General features: G+C 40.7%; 1 protein-coding gene across 1 annotated transcript in view; it reads right to left on the bottom strand.

Annotated features, from left to right (window-relative positions):
* The window catches only part of sntg2 (syntrophin, gamma 2), a 158,107-nt gene that overhangs the window by 20,709 nt on the left and 113,684 nt on the right, over positions 1-23,714 (bottom strand). The window contains exons 13-14 of the mRNA XM_033642235.2: positions 17,203-17,274; positions 16,646-16,855 (exon numbers count right to left, since the gene is read on the bottom strand). Coding sequence (XP_033498126.1) covers positions 16,646-16,855; positions 17,203-17,274 — 282 coding nt within the window. The remainder of the gene's footprint in view (positions 1-16,645; positions 16,856-17,202; positions 17,275-23,714) is intronic.

Genomic DNA, 23,714 nt, shown 5'->3' on the forward strand with positions numbered 1-23,714 from the left:
TTCGGGGGTGAATGTGCAGTGAATGTTTTCATAACTGTTTCCTTGAAAAGTCTTCTCTGTAATATTTGCTTTAGCTTTTTCAGGTTATGTAGAGACTGTTATTCATCACAGCTGTGTCAGGAAAATCTGGATGCACCGTAGGGTGAATATTATAATACATTATAATTATTTATTCGATAGTTTCTATCATATCCCCTTCCTTCCTTGATTTATGTATTCATTACATACAGTACAGGCCAAAAGTTTGGACACACCTTCTCATTCAATGCATTTTCTTTATTTTCATGACTATTTACATTGTAGATTCTCACTGAAGGCATCAAAACTATGAATGAACACATGTGGAGTTATGTACTTAACAAAAAAAGGTGAAATAACTGAAAACATGTTTTATATTCTAGTTTCTTCAAAATAGCCACCCTTTGCTCTGATTACTGCTTTGCACACTCTTGGCATTCTCTCCATGAGCTTCAAGAGGTAGTCACCTGAAATGGTTTTCTAACAGTCTTGAAGGAGCTCCCAGAGGTGTTTAGCACTTGTTGGCCCCTTTGCCTTCACTCTGCGGTCCAGCTCACCCCAAACCATCTCCATTGGGTTCAGGTCCGGTGACTGTGGAGGCCAGGTCATCTGCCGCAGCACTCCATCACTCTCCTTCTTGGTCAAATAGCCCTTACACAGCCTGGAGGTGTGTTTGGGGTCATTGTCCTGTTGAAAAATAAATGATCGTCCAACTAAACGCAAACCGGATGGGATGGCATGTCGCTGCAGGATGCTGTGGTAGCCATGCTGGTTCAGTGTGCCTTCAATTTTGAATAAATCCCCAACAGTGTCACCAGCAAAACACCCCCACACCATCACACCTCCTCCTCCATGCTTCACAGTGGGAACCAGGCATGTGGAATCCATCCGTTCACCTTTTCTGCGTCTCACAAAGACACGGCGGTTGGAACCAAAGATCTCAAATTTGGACTCATCAGACCAAAGCACAGATTTCCACTGGTCTAATGTCCATTCCTTGTGTTTCTTGGCCCAAACAAATCTCTTCTGCTTGTTGCCTCTCCTTAGCAGTGGTTTCCTAGCAGCTATTTGACCATGAAGGCCTGATTGGCGCAGTCTCCTCTTAACAGTTGTTCTAGAGATGGGTCTGCTGCTAGAACTCTGTGTGGCATTCATCTGGTCTCTGATCTGAGCTGCTGTTAACTTGCGATTTCTGAGGCTGGTGACTCGGATGAACTTATCCTCAGAAGCAGAGGTGACTCTTGGTCTTCCTTTCCTGGGTCGGTCCTCATGTGTGCCAGTTTCGTTGTAGCGCTTGATGGTTTTTGCGACTCCACTTGGGGACACATTTAAAGTTTTTGCAATTTTCCGGACTGACTGACCTTCATTTCTTAAAGTAATGATGGCCACTGGTTTTTCTTTAGTTAGCTGATTGGTTCTTGCCATAATATGAATTTTAACAGTTGTCCAATAGGGCTGTCGGCTGTGTATTAACCTGACTTGTGCACAACACAACTGATGGTCCCAACCCCATTGATAAAGCAAGAAATTCCACTAATTAACCCTGATAAGGCACACCTGTGAAGTGGAAACCATTTCAGGTGACTACCTCTTGAAGCTCATGGAGAGAATGCCAAGAGTGTGCAAAGCAGTAATCAGAGCAAAGGGTGGCTATTTTGAAGAAACTAGAATATAAAACATGTTTTCAGTTATTTCACCTTTTTTTGTTAAGTACATAACTCCACATGTGTTCATTCATAGTTTTGATGCCTTCAGTGAGAATCTACAATGTAAATAGTCATGAAAATAAAGAAAACGCATTGAATGAGAAGGTGTGTCCAAACTTTTGGCCTGTACTGTACATGTTTTATTTGTGTCCACCTTTTTTCTGAGGGTGCAACTGTAGAAATGATTGTTGGTGCAACTTACTTTGAGATAGCAGAAATAGTAGTAGTGAGCTGCATTGCCTGTCTATGTAGTCCCAGTGGCTAATCTTGGTGGCTAACCATCAAGGGTGTTTCTTTTCCAAAAGTAATTCACCTTTAATTTGGCAAATAGTGCTTTGTTTTTAACATATTTTGAACTAACACCAAATTAGCATTTCCTAAATTGTCCCACGGAGCTCTAGTACCTGTTGGGCTGTCCGGGCCTGTATCATTACAAACAACCAGACTGAGCTAAATTTGTGACTTCAACATGCACCCAGAACAAAAAGGGATTGTTTCTGTAACAAATGGTACATTTGACATCGCCTGTGTACTGACAGAAATATGTTGCCACCCATCCAGTAGTTGCAACAGTATGAGATTTTCACTGTATGATAACCGTCTCAGAGAACATCCCACTTTCACTATATCATGGTATTACAGAGTTACTATTATAAGTCAATTTTACTTAAAGGAATGAAGCTAGAGGGGTTATTTTTGGTTGGTTTTATTCCTATAATTGCTTTTTTTTTTAAATGAAAATATATGTACAGAGTAAAATAAAGTCGAGACTGACTGCTGCAACCCTTCTTGAAACCATTTTTTTTAATGAAAGTTTATGTTAATTGTCACTCTTGAAAATAACTAAAATAAAGTTATGCAAATGTACACAGTGTGATAACCGTCAATTTTAATATCCCCCCCTCGTGGCCCGATTGTTGAAAAACGTGAGCTAAAGTGCCATCCTGGGAGCCAAAACGCACGCTAAAGTGCCCTCTTGGCAGCCAAAATGCCGTCCTGGGAGCCAAAATGCGCGCTAAAGTGCCCTCCTGGGAGCCAAAACGCGCACTAAAGTGCCCTCTTGGCAGCCAAAATGCCCTCCTGGGAGCCAAAACACACGCTAAAGTGTCCTCTTTGGAGCCAAAAAACACACTAAACTGCCCTCTTAGCTGGTTAAAACATGATAAACTGCCCTCTTGGCTGGTAAAAACGCATGCTAAAGTGCCCTCCTGGTTGGCAAAACACACTAAACTGCCTTCTTGGGTGGAAAAAACACACTAAACTGCCCTCTTGGCTGGTTAAAACATGATAAACTGCCCTCTTGGGTGGTAAAAACGCATGCTAAAATGCCCTCCTGGTTGGCAAAACACACTAAACTGCCTTCTTGGGTGGAAAAAACACACTAAACTGCCCTCTTGGCTGGTTAAAACATGATAAACTGCCCTCTTGGGTGGTAAAAACGCGTGCTAAAATGCCCTCCTGGTTGGCAAAACACACTAAACTGCCTTCTTGGGTGGAAAAAACACGCTAAACTGCCCTCTTGGCTGGTTAAAACATGATAAACTGCCCTCTTGGGTGGTAAAAACGCATGCTAAAGTGCTCTCCTGGTTGGCAAAACACACTAAACTGCCTTCTTGGGTGGAAAAAACACACTAAACTGCCCTCTTGGCTGGTTAAAACATGATAAACTGCCCTCTTGGGTGGTAAAAACGCGTGCTAAAGTGCCCTCCTGGTTGGCAAAACACACTAAACTGCCTTCTTGGGTGGAAAAAACACACTAAACTGCCCTCTTGGCTGGTTAAAACATGATAAACTGCCCTCTTGGGTGGTAAAAACATTACTGTTGCAATGACTTTTATGTTGGGCCCTTTTTTGATCTATATTGAGCCAGAACTGTATCTCACAGAACCAGTTTGGATTATCTGGTGCTAATATGGTTTTAAAATGCACTAGAATACAGGAAATGGCATCTTCTTAATTGAAAATTTTCTGGGGGAGGACCCCCTGACCCCCCCCAGGGATTTATTTCCTTCATACATCCATGTCTCTGTGTGTTCTTCACAGTCCAACGTTGAATCTACACAGTTCTCGTGGATGCTGATCCTAACTACAAACTAACTTGAGTAGTCTGTCTAGTTAGTCTGTTTTAAGGCTTTATAATGTGCCATTTGTATAACATATAAACATGTCTAAAGTGCCCTCGAAAACATGCGGAACTCAGTGCCCTCTTCAGTGGCGAGAACGCGCTGTATGTGCCCTTTCTTTTCTTTTCGCCCCTGCCCTTCAAATTGTCTGTGCACGCCACTGATGCCTATATACCTTAAAACCGATTACCGCTGCAACCCTAACCGAGAGGATCGTCCCATATTGAAACATAAAATGCACTGTCCCTTATGAAATCGATACAGGACCTGTCGTGCACATGCTACTCTTAAAAGCACAGACTATGTTTTCACATGCTTGGAATGACGTAAGAAATAATAAAACCAAAAGAGTTTTGGGAGCAGAGAAGTCATGTCTGACTCATTCTCAACCTACATTAGAAAATTGCCCATTTCAACATCTATAATAATAGTCATTTAGGTTGGGAATGTGTTACTGATTTATCTAACTTCTGTCATATCAGATAAACTTAATGCCTATCATTATTTATTTTACTACTACTTCATATTTCTGATATTAACCGAAGTCTGCTGCTAAATCTGGCATCATGTTTCACTCACTAGTACTCCAATTTAATGAATCAGTAGTTACAAAAATGTGTAAACTGTGTTGTTAAGGTAGATGAGCAGAATTTTAGCTGGGAAACATCATTTTCATTCACACAAAATTAACACAGAATCATGCTGGTTGTTGTCTTTTATGAGCTACTGGACAGTTGAATTTCCCTTCGGGATGAATAAAGTTCTTTCCATTCTATTTTTTTTTTCTTTTTTTTTTTTAAGATATTTTTTAGGGATTTTTTTTTACTTTAATTGATAGGATAGTGAAGTGTGAAGGGGGGAGAGAGAGAGAGAGACATGCAGCAAAGGGCCACAGGCTGGAGTCGAACCTGGACCGCTGCGGCAACAACCTTGTACATGGGGCGCCTGCTCTACCACTAAGCCACCGGCGCCCCTATTTTATTCTATTCTAAATGTTCACCGGATGTGTTAGTGTCACATGGTTACATCTGGCCACGTGGTTGGGTTTCGGAAAAAGGAATAGGGTTTGGCTTTACAATCATACGGGAAGGGAACATTGGCCCTACTGAGTGAAAGTCGGTGGTTGTTGGACCCATCCACCACACCTCCCACCCATGCACCCTGCTCAGACTTTTGCCCCCTTAAATTTCATTTTGTTTCGTTGTTATCATACAGATGAGAAAGGACAGCTGTTTTCATCTGTGTTTTTGATGCTGGAAGTCACTGCCCAGGCGCTGGTATTCAATGACTTCGCAATGAAACCAGGTCACCATTACACATAGAGTGCCAAAACCCTTTACTCTTTAACAACCATGTTGGTTATGAGACTCGTTTAAATATGGTTTTCTCTTAAACTGTCGGCATGGTGATGCAGTGGTTAGCATTGTTGTCTCACAGCAAGAGGGTTCCTAGTTTTAACCAAGGGTATGGGAGCCCTTCTGTGTGGGGTTTGCATGTTCTCCCTGTGTCAGCAAGGGTTTTCGCTGGATACTCTGGATTCCTCCCACAGTCCAAAGACATGCAGGTTATGTTAACTGTTAACTCTAAATTGCCTATAGGTGTGAATGTAGGCATGAATGGTTGTCTGTCTCTTTGTGTCAGCTTTGTGATAATCTGGTGACCTGTCCAGGGTGTACCCCGCCTCTTGCCCAGTGTTAGCTAACAGGATAAGCAGTTACAGATAATGAATTCATGTGTCCTTAAATTGTATTTACTTTATTGCCAGTTTCCTCTGTGACAAACATACTTCTATTCACACCTTGAGCTCCACAGTGTTCTTCATACACTTCAGAAATATTACATAACATTTAAAACATCTTTATATATAATGTCAAAATGAGCCACAGACAAACTCCCGCAGATATTTCTTTATCAACAATTGATTGCATTAGTGTGATTTTATATTTAATTCCTCAGGCTATCAATTCTGCCTGATTTCCTGCTGTGTGTTGACATAGCTCCTAAATGAATAACGCCTGGTGAGTCATAATGGAGGCTTAAGGAAAAAATAGTCACACATATTCTACCTGTTGCTGTTGGCAGGAGGTATTTCCCAGCTGTATTCACAGTATGTACTGAAAGTAGCATCAGAGTATTTGAGCAATCTGACTCACGACAGTAAAAATAGCAGGTAATAGCACATCACACACAGGTACCAAGCAGTCATAAATTCTATGCAGACTTATTGAACTGCAGAACAAAGTGCTGTGTTTGGCCCTGTATGCGAGCGCTGGACAGCAATCCGAGCACAACCGCACATGAAGACACCATTAGACGAATCAGGCCTGGACTTACATTTTCCAGTTAGCATTCATGTTTGAGCCTCCTGATGGACACGAGACAGGTGCTGCTGAGAACTGCTTAACAATGCACTCTCCACAAGAGCTGATCGCCTTTACACTTGAAACATATTTGCTTAAGAGGCAATTTAATGGCTCATTGATGTGAGGACTAATTCTTTAGGTTACTTGAGCTAAATACATTTAAAGGAACAATAACATTTATGGAAAACAGAGCGCTGCCTAGCTTTCAATTTTCAATTCAATTAATTTCTTAATAAGAAAAATTTAAAACAGCACAGAACCTGAAATGTGTCAACAGAAAAGGCTTTTCGTCACGTGCAATCACTTCTCACTGATGAAGCATTAAATTGGTAAGGGACAGTACTGATTAGAAATTTTCTTTAAAAATTCTTTTACGCTTACTGTGTAGAATGTAAGCAACACTTTTACCGACAAGAAATCTCAGCTTTAAAACAAACTAAAAGCATCTGAAACAGGATGCAAACTGATCAGAAATCCCCTTTTTGAAAGGTCATGTAATGTTTGCCATCATATTACTTGAGTTGTAATGTTTATATACAAATGCTAAAAAGGCTTTACTTTTTCAGATCCCTCAAGGTAAAGCAAAAAAAACACCATTTTTTTCATAAAATGGATGATTGTGAAAATCACTTTGGTCAAATCAAAGTGAAATTGATTGATTTAGTATCTGTATTAATACCTAAAGCCTCCAATAGACTGTGAGATTTTAGCAATCTTATAAGTTTAGTGCAAGCTACACTGTGCGACATCGATCTGATAAACTTTGGTATGACATCAAGTTTGATGTATGCAGACTGTGCGATGACAGTACTGAATCGCAGGCTACGATGTATGTACAATGCAGTAGCTTCCCATACTGAGTGCATAGGGATGCTGCACACGTTATTACCTCTCCAACTGTGAAGCACAACACGAGGGTCACATTATTAAAACAAGTATACTGTGGTGTGTCTGTGTGTGTGTTTGCTAGCTGCTAGGTTGCTCACATGGCAGTTGCAACTCTGCCGCCATTTCCTTCCATACTTTGTCCTTCTTTACGTGATCATGGTCAGAGCTGGAGGACACATCATACAGACAAGGCTTCTGCTGCCACAACTCCACAAGGTTTTCCTCTTTGCTGGAATCCCACACATTTCTCTTAGCCTGTATAGCCTCCATGGCGACCTGCTATCTATCGGTTTGTTTGGGTTTAGCACCAGTGCATCATTTCATGCTGCATTTCTATTGGTTAGTAGGCGTAGGTCATAACAGCAGTCACACAGTGAGATGATCATCCCAAATTTCTGACACTGCCAAGAGTGTTATCCCAGGCTGTCTTTGATCTTTCTCTTTCTGTCTTTCTCCTTAGTCATTAGTTCAAGGCCCACACAGAGGCCCAATCCCAAACCAGCCCCTATCCCCTCGCCCTATTCACTCCCCATCCGTTTGCACGGTCACGCGGAGCTGTGCCATATTAAGGGCTGTCCCAAACCAATGATCGCTGAGTGCAAGTGGACTAGTCAGCCCTTAGATAGTGAGTGTGCATCAGTGCAGGCTTCTGATGAGCCCAGCAGGAAGTGCAACATCAAAATGGAGGAAACAACGCACAAATGTAAGAGTTCCGTCTTTCTACTTTGCAAAATATTTTCGATCAAACACACACATTTGTTTTCCTCACACTGACTTTATTTATATATTATGTGTTCACAGGGACAGAAGAAAAAACAAAGCAGTTAATCAATCTACGAATTAAAAAATGAGTCTCTTCACTAAAAAGAGGAATGCTGCAAGGAGTAAGATTGCCCAGATTAATGATTGAAGTTCATCTGTGAATGTATGAACTGTCTAGAAAATATGAACAAGTTAACTACTTTTATTTCATTGCACTGTATCTCTTATCTGACTTATTCAAGTTTATTTCTAATTTAACTCATTTTAATTAATATTTAAATGTTTTTTTTAATAGCCTCTTGCTCTATTTTGCTTTCACAAAGCGTCTGTCGGTATCCATGGTTACATCTGCTTCCTGCTTCCGGTAGAGTGGCGAGGGCGTCCCATGGTTTGGCTTCTCTTTCATACACTTCCCCTTAATCAGGAGTGCCCTTTGCAGCTGCGAGTGTAACTTGATTTGGAGTGACACTCAGTAGTGAAGTGGTAGTGGGTAGGGAGTGGTTTGGGATTGGGCCAAAGTGCCCGTTAAATCACTCACTCTACGGCAGGAAACTGCACTTCAAAATAAAAGCTCTGTGCCAGAAATTCACTGTACTTCAAAATAAAGCATGTTTATTACAAACTCGATTGTTTTGCAAGTCACCTTTGGTCCACTCAGAATGGACCAGCAACCCACTTTTGGACTGCAACCCGTCAGCTGGAAACCACTGTTGTAGAGCTAGCATTGCAAATTGACCAGAGAACACGACAAACACATTCAGTAGTTAAGTGAGAACAACAACAACCTTGCAAATAGAATAAAACTATCAGTGATGGAGAAAATCCGAGCAAGAATATGCTTGGATTTTCTGGGGAAAAATAATAATAATAATAATAATAATAATAATAATAAAAAAATTCCCCTATCTGAGAATCTGTACTGCTCATAGATTAATGACTATAAAGTGATGCTATTTACAATGAAGCTGCTTAGTGAAAGGTCCTTTTTTTGGCCAACTACAATCCCTAACTCTGAACATAACCTCCTCTGGACCAGGTTAGTCATGCAACATAATTTGCCATGGCAATCTAGCCGGGTTAAAAAGAGCCACCTTTCTAACACCAAAAACACCCTTGGCTCTGGTGCTGCAATGTCAGCTGAGTCAGGAGAAAAGGGCCTCGAGCCTTTGTGGGCATTAATAGCATCCATGAGAAGAGAAAGTGCTTATACTCTGAGTGATGACCTTACAGATCTGTGTATTTGTATTGGCAAAAAAAGATTAAAAATAACAAACAGAAAATACCGAGATGTATTTTGACACTTAAATGTGGCAAAAAACAGTTGTGGAAATATTAGACTCCACATGCCTTTTCCCAGTTGACACATTTCTAAGTCAAATCTCACGAGCCAATTGTTAGCAACAGTCAATTGACCCTTTGCTGAGTCCCGCCCCTTTATGATGGTCCATTGAGCTGTCACAACAAGCATAGAGCCCACACTGTCACTTACTGCACTCCCTGAAGAAATATTATCACATTTTTGGAAAAACAAATCAGCGACTCTCAAGATAAGCAGAGAGACAGTACTACAATGTGTGTTTGAAGGATACATCCAGGATGTCAAACTCACTCAGCTGCAAAAACAGGTTAAAAAGATAAAGATAGAAGCTGAAGCCTAACTATACAGATCACAGTGTAAAAGTGAGCCACCACATCACTGCTGATAGAGACAGAAGACAATTAATATAAATGGAAACTCCCACATTTTTCAACCAGCTGTGCATCATCATAGTGTGTGCAGATGAGCAGTGTCGGGCTTCCCCCCATGTCACCAGAACTTTTCAACCAGAACTGAACTTTCGCTGGCAGACAGGCGAGGGAGCCCTGGGGGAAGCAAAAAGTGTTCATACGTACTCTCTGCAATGACACCCAGCTGATTGAATAACGGCAAAGTTCAGTGTTATGATTATTAAAAAGCAAAAGCAGCCTGTACATTCAGTAGCCTAGTGTCAGGGTTAGTTAATATCACGTAATGCCTCAGGTCATTACGCATATGCACGCTACAGGCAGACGAAACGGAAACAGAGCGGAGTTTAAAAAGCATTCTACTGTAGCCTTTAAAATGTCTTTTTTACCAAATTGTGTGGCTGCACTTCAACCTGTGTCCTGATCTGTGTCAACACTGGATAATATAACAAAAAAAAGTTTTATGCTTAACTTTATTTTAGGCACTGGTATCAGATTGGTATCGGCAGATACCTAAAGTTCAGGGATTGGAATCGGTATCAGGAAGGAAAAGTGGTACATCTCTACCAGAGACAACATTTATCTCGAAATCCACAAAACCAGCCTTCGAGGGGTGTGACTTAGCAAAGCCAATCAATAATAAAATTCCAGTAATAATGAAGTAGACATTTTCTACAATCAGTGTACACCAAACAAACTTGCTGATATACAAGAAGCAGAATTGTATACACACAGCTGATACAGTTGCAACAGTCCCAAAGAAACACATGTACATTACCTATTATCAAAACATAAAACATAAAACTCCACAGTTTCTCCTGTTTTTTTGTTGTTGTTTTGTTTGTTTTCTCGAATGTTATTGCACTTATAGGATTGTAAAAATTGGAGTGGTCCAATACTGCCTTCTGAAAAAGTACAGGGTACATGTCCCCTGTGTCCCCTATAAATTGCACCCTGTTTCTGATAGATGTGATTCATTTGTTGTGAGATAATGGGTTAATGGGCCGGCTGGAGCCAGTGACAATTTTTACAAATAATAGTTACGGATTATATATTTTTCTGAAAACAGAGGGTCAATAGCTGTAATCAGAAAAGCACACTGCAGGTGTGACAGAAGCCTGCTCAAGAAACCAGCAATCTGCATCTCTGTTTTCATATCACACAGATCTCACTGTCACTCTGTGCCACACTTTACGTTTCATGAATTCTCTAGTAGAAAGATCATCAGTCTAAAAACATAGAGTGAAACACGATTAGGATTCTGCTGCTGCTGTACATCAGCTGACCCATGATGTTTAAGTATTCAGCCCTGATCCATGATAGCAGTAGTCCACTGTGGATCAGGGTTTAGTGTTGAGTGAATCCACTTTAAATATGAAGTGCAGCTCGCAGCAGCCAGGATCACACACTCACAGATAAAACCTCTGAACATCTGCCCTCTGATGAAACACAGCTAACCACAATCTGTACGATCAAACACCAGCGGCGGCTTAAAAAAGCAAAACTTGCCCCTAAAGAATTTCACTATTGAAATTAAAAACACTGCACTGAGCTGCAGCCTGACAGTTAAAACATCATCAGAGATAGATCCACAAGTAGTCAAACAAAATCAAGTTTATTCCACAAAGAAAAAGGTCATCGATTGTTAAAGTCCCCAGTATTTCACAACAGAATGAGCATCCACAATGCAGCTATGACCTGTGGGTGTTTCTGTAGGAGCAGCCCTGGTACAGTAGCCAAGATGTGTCAACTCGGAGAGGCAATATGATAAAATAGCTTTTTTTTGGTTTTGTTTTGTTTTTTTTAGAGTTGACACACAGACAATGGATAAATAGGACAGTGGTGAATCCTGAAACACTGACGCATATCAGCTCATAGTGACTCATGTCGACTCACCGCTCGTGTGCAAACCTACTTACAGACAGCACAGTCACCAGAATAAAATGTTGGCACTGTACGTTTCTGCAAACCAGGGATATGTTACATTTCGTATGCTTCATATGCATCATAACATTTCTAAAGTGACGTAGTTCTGATTATGTATGACTTTGTTATCAGGAGGAGGAGGAGGGGGGGTTGGATGGTGTGACAATGGACAGCAGCAGACCACCAACAACAGACATCTCCAGCCTTGTAGCAACCAAGCTGAGTATTTCATTCATTTCATTATTCTATTACTAGTCCATACCCATTGTGTGCACAGTTGCCCACGTACAGTTTCACATGGTGTGTGTTTGGGATACAGGTCATGGGAAATTGCAGATTAAATAGTCAACTGAACCCATTAAGAAGAGCAATGTGTTCAGATAGAGTTTTTGTGACTTTGATGGCAGCCACAGCCATGGGTCGCATTTTAGCCATTTTTAAGCATTTTTCTGTTGCTATAGCGCCACCCAGTTGCCAATTAGAGTTAAATTTCTCCAGTCACCTTGAGGCGTCCTGTTCTACATATCTACCAAGTTTAGTAAAAATCCATATGGCAGTTAGGCCTAGATAAGAAATTAGCTCTCTAGCGCCCCCATTTTGTTTGATGGGGTCAATAATGGAGGGGTCCCCTCAGATTATGTGTGGTCATATGCCTACAAAGTTGCGTGGTGATGGGTGAAACCCTTGAGATGTTATACACCTTTATGTGATGAGCCACGCCCTCCGCAATATTCATTGCCTTATAGAAGCTCAGCTTTAGTAAGTTTTCCAACTTTTGCCAAGAGGGAACTTTAGATATTGGTCCCTAGATTATGTTCACCGAGTTTCATGCAGATCGGTCAAACTTCCTAGGAAGAGATCGATTTGAAGTGTTTTTCAAAAAAATCTAAATTCTTGAGACAAATTTGTTCCTCATGAGGAGAGGCATCTCTGTGCAAAGTTTCATGTCTTTACAACATGAAACTTTGCACAACTTATGACTTACAATGTTACAGTGAAGGATGTTCATATTAAACATGACCAAAGTTTCAAATAATGAGATGAACATATGTAGAGGTAATCCCTGACAGCAAAACCTGGTTTCCTACCTCTCTGAACACTCAATTTCCAACTCATTTTCTACTCTGGCTACAGTACGACTTCATAGTGTGCCAGATAGCTTTACATAGTCATCTGCTCTGGGCACTCTACCTCAAGTGTTTACATTACATAGCCTACAATGCTAAATCAAGCTACATGCTAACTTTAGGGAACTTGGTGGCAGATGTTGTTAATTTCTCCCCAGTTTTGGATCATATTCCTGCTGGAACATGTCCTGTTGTGTTTAGGAGCTGTTATTGGTGATGTTTCATGGTGAAAAATGTCGCAATCCTCTCCGTCCAAAATGTGGAGGACCAGGAAACGCTGACCAGTCAGAGCAGACTGGGCGTTTTTGGAAGGGGCTTAAAGAGACATGCGCTACACAGTTGTTTCTGGGTGAATACAGGTATTCTTGCAAAGACTGTGTGAGGAATATGAAGTTTTTTTACCATTTAAGCATGTATAACCTTTCCTTAACCAGAAAACAACCTTTTGAGATTAAGAATCTTTTTATTCAACAGTGTCCAGGCAAAGGAAGGATGGAAACAGGTTCTAATAGAAATATCAGACAGCTCTCTCTCTGAGTTGTAAATTGAAAATTACAGTATGTTATTTCCATGGCCAAAGAAGTTTAATCAATATTTGTGAACATGAGCTACTCTCTCTCAAATCCAGGAACCAGAAAAGTAAGTCTCAAAGTTGATGTCAGAGGGTATTAAGTCTTGAGCTGCTCTACAGACAATGAATGGGAGCCTGATCATGTGGACCCACAAATGTGCCGTTAATACTGAGAATACTCCCCTGGGTTCTCTCCGTGTTGCCGAGAACATCTTTCACCATTCATTGTCTATGGAGCAGCTCCAGACTTTATATCCTATGACATCACAAATTTGAGTTTTAGCTTTTTGGTTCTGTGAGAGAGGGTCAACTCTAAAGCTCGGTCTATTGTCTCAGACTTTCAACATCCCCTCCATGTTGAGTTTCAGATGCTTCCATTAGAGCAGAGATTTTGCCTCCCTAAACGTGTTTTGTTTTATTCATGACTACTGTCTGTATCCCACATTGCCCCCCCCCCCGGGGATGTTAATGTTTTACCTTACCTTACCTTACCTTACTTTTTGGATTTGGGAGAGTTGTTCATGTTTACTATGTGAGTAAGGTGAGGTTCCCCTTTAAATACAAGTATGAACCTGAAAATGAGGATAAAATGTCCTCTGTAAGCTAAAACATGTTTTTATAACCCTAACCAAGTGGTCTTTGTGTCTAAGCCTCTTCACACGTTAACCACAGCGTTGTCACAACATAAACGCAAAAACTGAAAAGAAGTATAAAGTTTTAACATATCCGCTCTATATGAAATGTACAAATTTAACATTTCCATGGTTTGCAGAAACGTAATGCCAACATTTATTCTGATGATTGGGCTGCTTCAGAACAAATGCACACCTGAACAAGAAAACTTCTGACATTAACTTCCCAGCTGTACGCTAGAATGATTAGCTCTAAATCTGTCTTAACAAATGGCATTGTATCTGGAATTTCTTCTTCAAGAACAAAACCAACACACAGAGTTGTTTTTAAAATAAGATGTTGTTACCATATGGTGAGTCATTCTTGGCTTGATGTTGAAAGCAGATTACAGAAAAAAGCACTTGTTTTTGTCAGAACACCCCATACATTTTGTAAGAAAAATAACCACTTGTTGTATTTTGGCACACATAACTATTTCACGAGCGTTGCAGCAGGAGTGCTGGATGTATCGACCAAAAGTAGAACACACAAACAACTAACTCATTTATCAGCTACTGTATGAATGGAATCCACTCCCTGAAGAGAAAAGTGAGTCTATAAAATATTGAAAATGCATCTTCAGAAAAGAGACTTCAGTAAAACTAAAATTTTTGCTTTGGTCTTTTTTCATTATTAGAATTCAGATTATTGCAGCATCACTTATTTTCTCAGAGTTCATCTGTGTCTTCTTGTGTTGTATCTAATGGTGTATGTATTGGTACGTTGAATGTACATCATGGAAATGAATATCATGTCAAGTTAAAGGGAAACTTTGGTATATTTAAACCTGGATTCTATTTTTCAAGGTTTTATGTTAAAGTGACTGATGGACACCACAGGTTTTGAAACTGGTGCAGTATTGAGAGTGCAGTGCTGAAACAGGCTGCAAAGGAATCACTACAGGTATTGTGCAGTTCACGTCCACTAAAAGCGCCTGTTTTTGCCACTGACAGGCTCATATTGTTATTTTAAGTGTTGGACAACATTATGGAAAGGGTCCCTACAGAAAAATCAAACATTTCACTTACGTTTTACACAGCTCATTTATACTCCCTACAAATACGAAAATAGATACATCCATTTCAAACATAGAAAATGTTACTGCCCTCGTACTTCCATGCATCCTTTATGATGGCATAGATACAATACATGGCACTAGAGTGCAGAGACAAAAGTTTCACACAACAACAAACAAGGCAACGCCGCAGAAGGTCGTAATATTGTGGATATAGTGGACGGAGAATTATATTCACTAATTTCACTATATAGGTGGGTATAAGCAAGAGAAGGGCAGCAGGGCTACAAGATCTACACAGGAAAAACACTGCTGGAGTACAACCCGACCAGCTGAAGCTCCTCAAGTACCTGAGAAGAACGTTAGGCTCTGTGAGTGTCCAAATCCAAGGTTGACCATAAATGAGCTCCTACTGTGTGTGACCAAGTCTCGTTCCGAAATCTTGTGGACTCTTCCACATTGTCAAAATCAGCTTAATATTCAGCCATGATATTGAAAAACACAACAAACTCTTCCAGCGCTCCTCTCTCCAACTCTTAGGGGCTTTTCCACCCTTATTTTTACTGCGACAGGTCACCTCTCACAAGAATTTCAAAACAAAACTTCTCCTTGAATGGGACTTGGTCACATAAAATAACAAACAGATGAGCAAAAGATAAAGAAAATGTTTAATTTCTCTGTAGTGTCCTTTTCATAATGTTGTCAGACACAAAAATAGACATGTCCATTTCAAATATTGTAAACGTCATTGCACTCATTCTTCCATGCATCCTTTATGATGATATAAATACAGCCAATAGATGGCACTAGCGGCACACAACAACAAACAAGGCGACAGTGCAGGAGGTCGTAATATTATACCTTTAAATGGAGGCAGCATTGTAAGCGGTGGAGGTCTGTGCGGCCATGTAACGTTGCATCCCAACATGTGGACGGAGAATTCTTTCCACTGTACTGCTGATTCATTCTGTTCCACTGCTATTTGAATTTCTTCGTTGCCTCCTACGGCTGTATCTCCCTTAAACTTAGCTACACTATCTCCACGACCCCCAGTGGTACTGCTCTGTTTCATCCATATCCATAAGCTTTCAGAAAACGTGCACAAACACAGACAAAATGAACGCAGAGTACGGACAGAAGGCTCCATCCTTATCCATATCTAACATTGAGTATAAATGAGCCTGTCAGTAGCAAAAACCTCCACTTTTAGTGGACAAACATTGACAGTGCACAATTGCCAGTGAGGGTTATATTGCTTCTGCTGCAGTGATCTCACTTAATACTGAACTAATTTCAAAAACAATAAATAAGGTCCAGGTTGGAAAATACCGAAGTTTCCCTTAAATGCTGCTGTTGTGTATTGAATTGTCATGTAAACTTTGTGGACTTGCGTAGGATTGGGCCCAATAACAGGAATACTGACAACACAACAATAAATATCGTATAATGTTCAATGTGTACTTTGTACTACCACTCAATGTATAGTGCCACTTTTTCATGCTATTTATCCACCCTGTGGCTCTTAAAACCAAGCTCAACGCACACAAAGTAGTGCTGTGGTCTTAATTTCAACAAACATCAAATGCTTTATGTCCCCCTTTGAGGTTGGGAAAAGCTGTTGCGAGAGGCTCTCCTGCTTTGAGAACTCCTTTAATCCGAGTGGTATTCAGCAAATTTTAAAAACTGACAACATCTAAAACAGGTGGGCTGAGCAGAAAACATTTGCATGTTATATATGGAAATACTCACTCGTATTCGCTGCACCTCCAAGAAGACAGCTCTTTGGAAGGACCTCTCCCAGATAGCCAGGTCGGTGGCCAGCTCTACCCTGAAGGTGTGGCTCTGGCCGTGGCCGACCAGAATACTGAAGCACAGAGACTCACTGTCCTGCTGCTCGGGCGAATGCTCCAGCCCTAAGTAGAGCCGTGCCTGAAGCCAGCAGTCCTCTGCCATCCACAGCTGTGACACAAAATTTTAATTATTACGTGTGTGTGTGTGTGTGTGGGGGGTGGGGGGGGGTGGGGGGGGGGGGGGGGGGGGGGTGCGGGGGGGTTAATTCAGGGGTGGAATTAAGAATAAATTCCTTAATTCTCAAGTTAAACATAAAGCTTTGAGTGGGTACATTTCCTGGTTTGCAGATCAGGAATATCTCCTCAGGTTAAGAGAGCCCTGTTTAGGACACTCCCTGAAACACTGCTCTATCAGATAGAAAGAGAAAAGGCATCCACCTATAGTAAGATGAAAGCTGCAGTGATCAAATTTTGAACATCTCAGATGCACATCACAGCACAGTGCTCTTAACGTACCTTGTGAACCTTGAAAAGAACCTCATAGAGGTTATATGTTGTTTCAGCTTGTCCCCAGTCAGCTGCATTGATCTAAGAAATAAAGAGGGGAGAGATGAAGAGGCAGCGAATCAAAACCCTTGTTAACAGCACCTCCTTATCCAAATACTAAATGCATATGAAAGTTAGGTAGTAGCTTAGTTGTGTGAATGACTGGATGACTGCCAGTGTTAGTGAACAAATGGATTTATCCTGTTGCACAGGTAGAAAATTTACACCAAGACCGTAACGCTTGGCTTATCCACAAAGACTAAAGAGTCCCAATGGTGTAACATGTACAGCAATGTACAGACACACAGTGCTACTGTAGTTACACAACAACCAGGCACAGGAGAGCACCTCACAGAGAAAAAAATCCAGCTTGTTTTTTCTTTAGAGAGCTGTGTAAAATGAGAATTCCAGGTTTCTGAAGTATGAAAATTCAAACCATTAATCACTCAAAATTACATTCACATCTGTAATGACAAAAATGACCAAGAATCCAGAATACATTTGTCACAGTAGGAAGTGCGCAGGTGTAAAAAATAAAATTGATGAGTGAATTCCATTAAGCTGCTTCAGTTTCAGAGTCCTGGTATTGTGCTGGCTCGCTGTCTTTCTGTCACAGCTCACTGGGACACTTGAATCGAACAGGCTATTGTTGATGTTACAGTTTTAGTAACACATGTGCTTTCCCTGTTCTGACAAGTCAAAATGTCCATGACCTATGGGGTGAGTCCGTGGGTGAGTCGAGTGTCTGCAGCTAGTTCTGACATGGCTGTAAAACCAGCAGGGCAGAGGAAACTGAACTAATTTTAGATAGCAGAGATAACAGCTAAAATTGTATAATTTACAATAGAAGAAAGCCTACGGAGATACTGCGATGTGATATCATGGACTCAAAGTTACAATGATGACAAACTGTAATCATGTAGTCTGCCACGTGGGTAAATTTTCCTGTAAGTTGTTTTTCGTCTCAATGCTAACTAAAAGATGATCACAAAATAACTGTTAACTTCTAACCAAGAAGCTATAGTAGACTTTGGAGTAAACCCTAGAAACACATTTCATATTTTCAGGAAGACAGATAAAAGAACGCCACAGAGGTGACTTTTGATGGAAATGGTTTGAAGGAATACTGATCATATTTGTTAATCACCCTGTAACCTTGACTTTGTGAAGAAAATTTGTTTTTCTTGCATGCCTCCACTGTAAAATCAAGAATCCAAAAAATAGAGAAAATTCTTGATGAATTGAGGTAAAGGATGGCCACGTTTACCAACAGCAAAACCATATCAAAACATGTGTTTCCAAACTCTCACCAATAAGCAACCTCCAGTGCTGAAAAATGGAGCTGTCACTGAAGTGCCATAAACTGCATTTCCTCAAATGGCCACTTGAGGCTGGCTCCAAAAAAGAGTCAGTCCCCATAGACATGTTAAAATGCCCACCTTTACTGCAGAAATAAACATGTTTACTGCCGGGTACAAAAAATGGTTTGGGCCTCTATAGCTAGTTTCAACATTCATGACAACTGCAAGGGGGTTAAATTTTTATATAACTCACCTGCTTGCATTTTATTAAGGCTGAAAGTCATGCATAATTAAGGGCGTGGTCACTTTGAGTGACAGGTGGGTACCTTCCGTTGACAAGTCACTACCATGGCGACAAAGTTGGTCAGTAGCGAAACCTTGGCCTAATGCCAGATTCACAGGTAATGGGCATTGCTGTAGCTTTTATTTTTTCAGTTCACTAAAGTTATTTGTAACGTTTTTGTCACCTTAAAGGGGCAATAAGCGAAATTCATCATTTCTAGATTGAAGGAATTAAAAAATCGCTATGTGAAGAACTAGAGGTGTAATTTCATCTGGAGTATAGCATGACCTCACACACCCTCTCTCTGTGTTGATCTCCAGCCCCGGTCCAGCTGCGCGTTCATGTACGTTCATGTGAATCCCCCCCCCCCCCCACTCTTCTGCGTGAGCCAGAGTCGGGCTCACGGAGAAGAGTAGGGATGTTAGCGTGGCAGCCGACTAGTGCTAACGCTAACAGGAAAGCAGGGAAATAGCTAAACACAGCAGAGACTGAAAGTGAGTGAAAGACATCGTTAACTGCTAAATTAAGCCAAACTAAGTTGGCTGTTTAGGTTTTATTTCCTCGCCCCTGTGGTGAGTGAATCTGCCTGTAGTGAAACCGGGGCTAACCGGTGCTTCCTCCTCAGGCTCCACTTCACTCAGCTGCCAGCACAGCCAGTTAGCCTCTGCTAGCCTCCCAGCTAGCCCAGCTCTCCATTTGGATCCAACCGAGCACCGAGCCCTGGTTTGTTATTCAGGTTAATGTGGGAAGAAGCAGCGGGTTTATCGGGCAGCTGAGTGAAGCTGAGTGAAGCGGAGCCTGCGGAAGAAACACCGGGACCGTCTGGATGTGATAGTCCGTGGAGATGCTGCGGTGCTCGGCTGCACAGACGAGGCGAGTGGGTGGGTGGGGGGTGGGGGCTGGTGGAGAGCAGAGGTAGAGGGAGGAGTGGCTCATGACACACTATTTTTGGTCTACAGGCAGCGCACAACAGCAAACCTAGCGGTGAAACGATTTCGCTTTTTGCCCCTTTAAACACTGCTCACTGTTTGGTTGCACTAAAAATCCTCTAGAGTCGGATATTCAATTTTTCTGGTAAGTGCATTTTGTTTTAATGGTTTTAAGTTTGTTTGTTTTTTTTGTGAGAGAAAAGTAGCATATCATGCTACTAGTATTATCAAAATTAACTATAGCTGTAAATGTACTGGTCTAACTAAGCTAGCAACTTGCGATAGGGATATCGCTACCTTCTCATCCAAAAATGCCCACTTCTGGCTTCAGAAAAGCAAGATGGTGAGGGGTGACGGATGACGTCACAGTGGTTGTGTCCAATATTTTATACATTCTATGACTCTCACACAACTCATGCAGTATAATCCAAGTCTCATTTATCCATTCATATGCAAGATATCAATGGAGTCCATGAGCAGAGGTCAAGGCACCAACATGCCCAAACATACTAGTCATCTGGTGAGACTGTTTATGAGAAAGTGTTTTGAATGGTAAGGTTTTAATTAAAATGCATGTTTGGCAAGCACTGAGCATACAACTGGATAAATAAGACTTGGCTTATACTGCATGAATTGAGTGACAGTCTGTCAATGGATGTTTCAGTATAGTTTTGCTGTTCTTAACTCTGGCCCCCATTTACTTCCATTGATCAAAAGTTCTCTATGCTTTTGTATTCTTCATTGACATTGGAGGCATGTGAGAAAAACAAAGTTTCACGAATTTAATATAACACGAGGTGAGCAACTGAAAGACAAATGATAATTTTGGAGGTGATGTATTCCTTTAATTAAACTACAAGAACATTACTTGAAAATAAATTAAGAACATTCATTATATATCTGTATGAATAGCAATTTAAAATTTCTCATGTTACTCAGTTTCCAGATTTTAACATCATCATGTCTCTCTTCATCTTATAGTGTGAGCAAAACTATTCTCCTGTAATTAGTTTTTTAATCTTTGGCAAATTTTGCATGTAAAATTAAGTTATGCAGGTTTTACAGGATGACTACAGCTTTCACATTACCTAAGTCACCCTCTTAAAATCCAGGACTTGAGCAGGGAAAACCATATCTAGCTATGGTGTAAGGGAATCATTAGAGTGGTGCTTCAAATATCCTCAGGTTAAAATGAATGACTATGCTAAAAAGTTTGAAGCATGCTACACTGACCACATTTTTTACACAGCATGCACACTAACCAAGACAGACAAGAGGCTTCTCAGTAGATTTTATTTTCTGGGGCGTGTTTCATTAAAGCACATGCACTAATGCTACCCTGCTACATATTCAGGTCCTCTCTACCTCAGGGATATTGGCTGCTGCCATATTTCAACAAAAGCCTGAGGACAGGTCTGGCATTTCACAACCCAGCAGCTGCATAATGCTTTCAGTTCATGGAAGCATCATTTCAATGACTCCACAATTCATCCATGATGTTTAATGCAGTCCATTAGAATTATGGCTGATGACTTCTTTCAGTAACACCTCGTCAACATGATTTGTTAGTCCTGTTTAATTGGTCTGTGTCAGGTTAAACAATACTTTTCATTCCTGCAACTGCTCTCTTTTCAGTTTACTTATGCTCTTACCTGCTCTGGGGCTTTAGTGATGTTCTTTTTTTTTGTTAAAGCTTAAGGCACAAAAAGTATTTTTTTAGTTTGTTTCAACTTCAGAGACTTAAGTCTCTGTATCAGTAAAAATCTCCGATGTCATTGCCTGTGGCATGTTCAGCTCAAAGGAGACATCAGAGACATTTCCTGCAGCATTTAGACAACTTTGATACCACATAATGGTCCATTAAGGCCCTTCCTTTATGTTAACAAGTGTCTTCGCAGGGATGTTGATGCTGGCTTAGAAAGAGCAATATGTATCAAAGCAGATTACTTACAGATAAATATGCACATTAGTAAGATGTTTAAGCCAACAGCCACTTGAATCCAACAACATTTGGAAACTTTCCTACAGAACATTGATCACTAGCCCCACGAGAAAACACAGGCATCACCCACAATGCTGTTGAAAGATTGCCAACATTGATGGTTTTATCTTTGCTGTGGTGATGCCCCTAGCAGAACAAAAGAGAGTCCGCCTCCACACAGGCCTGTTTGATGGTATCAACAAGCTCAGTTTGAGAGTCCCTGCTTGAACAAGGCCAGACTCTTGTCCCTACCTTGGAAACAAACAACTGGAGTTCCCAGCTCTAATCTTACATGCAGCAAAAATGTAGAGAGGGACTGGCCAATATTTGCCATACTGACAGCTATCTTAGTTTATACAGGAAAGAAGGTAGTCATCTGTGAGCCAGTGTTGGAGAATATTGAACTTCAATGTGTCAGTCCAAAGCAGACACATAATAGATGTTCACCTGCGTTACTCATGGATATAAGAATTACCTCAAGCACCCATATTATCCGAGTGAGATGAAGGACTCTATTTCTTTCAAAGAGGACAGCGTCATTGGGATGTCAAAGGGCAGAGTTGGCAGAATTCTCTGGAGTAAATGGACTGCTGGCTGAGAAACAGCTGGGCGACCCTCTTAGCACCGTGTCACAGAACCCAGACTATGATGCATCTTAAACCTCTTCCACTCCACTGATGCCAGCATCCTTGGCCGACATTACCATCTTTCAGAGGCTGTAGCGGTCTGAATTTTAAAGCTAGAGTGAGGATACTGGTATCATATGAAACTGGAAGACCTAAGGAATCCACCGGTACCAACCATGTCATGCCAACTTGTTCATTTCATCCGTATTTGTACACGTTTCTGAAAGCTTACAAATAGGGACAATAGGAGCAGTACCACCAGAAATTGTGGGGCGCATAGTTCAAGCGAGATGCGACTGTAGGAGACGACGAAAGCATTTAAAAAATGTCAGAGTGGAACAAATTGGTAGTATAGTGAAAAGAATTCTCCGTCCACATGTCGCAATATATATTTTGGTCTGACGCCTTTTTTGTTGTTGCCTGAAACTTTTGACTTTGCCCTCTAGTGCCATTTAGTAGCTGTACCTATGCCATCATAGAGAATGCATGGAAGTATGAGGGCAGTGACATTTACATCTGAGATGGATGTATCTATTTTCGTACATAAAGGGAGTATAAATGGGCCCTTGAGTGACGCTCCAAATACTAGCAAAGGAAAAACAAACAGGACCATTTTCACAGGGGTCCCTTGAAATCTCAACCCAAGATATCTACTTTAAAATAAGGTTCTATATTGTATTTGAATATTTCTGCATACTGGGGTCCACAAACAGTCTTGGAATAGCATAAATTGGGTATGACTGGAAAGCTAAGGGGTTGTGGATTCAATGAGCCCAGTTTTATAGTAGCCCCTAGGCAATTTATTGTGGTAAGATCACTTTTTGAACCTTGACCTCACTATAAAATGATCTATATTGACCTCTAGGATAATCACATCCTCATGCCACACAAGCACAAAACTAAAGATCTTGAGCAAAATGCAGTTCTTGCAGAAATCTCCAAGGTCTTAAGTTTCTGAAAACTAAATCACAGCATGGGTTTTTCTGTGGTGATCCTCAAGGTCTTAGTTTCTTATTGTGGTATTTTGGAAGGATTTTTGACCATCAGTTCTTGAGTAGTAAAAATAATTCTTAAATTCAGCACTAAATCTGTGTAACAAATGGTACCAACTCAAAAACTGATGCAACAACTTATGAGACACGCTGTAAAACTTAAATTAATAGCCCAGGCTATTATTTGCTTAAATCACTGAAATCAACAGACCTATACTTTAGAAAAGTGTCTATATGGGACAGGCCCTTAATTCCTTTCACACAAAACTGTTGCTCATCAAAGATGGGAAATACAATCAAATAATTCATTTAAACCAGTATGAATATAACTTTTTATATATAATATATATAACGTTTTTAGGCTTCACAT

This window comes from Epinephelus lanceolatus, chromosome 15, assembly GCF_041903045.1.
Source record: "Epinephelus lanceolatus isolate andai-2023 chromosome 15, ASM4190304v1, whole genome shotgun sequence".
Classification (NCBI taxonomy): Eukaryota; Metazoa; Chordata; class Actinopteri; order Perciformes; family Serranidae; genus Epinephelus; species Epinephelus lanceolatus.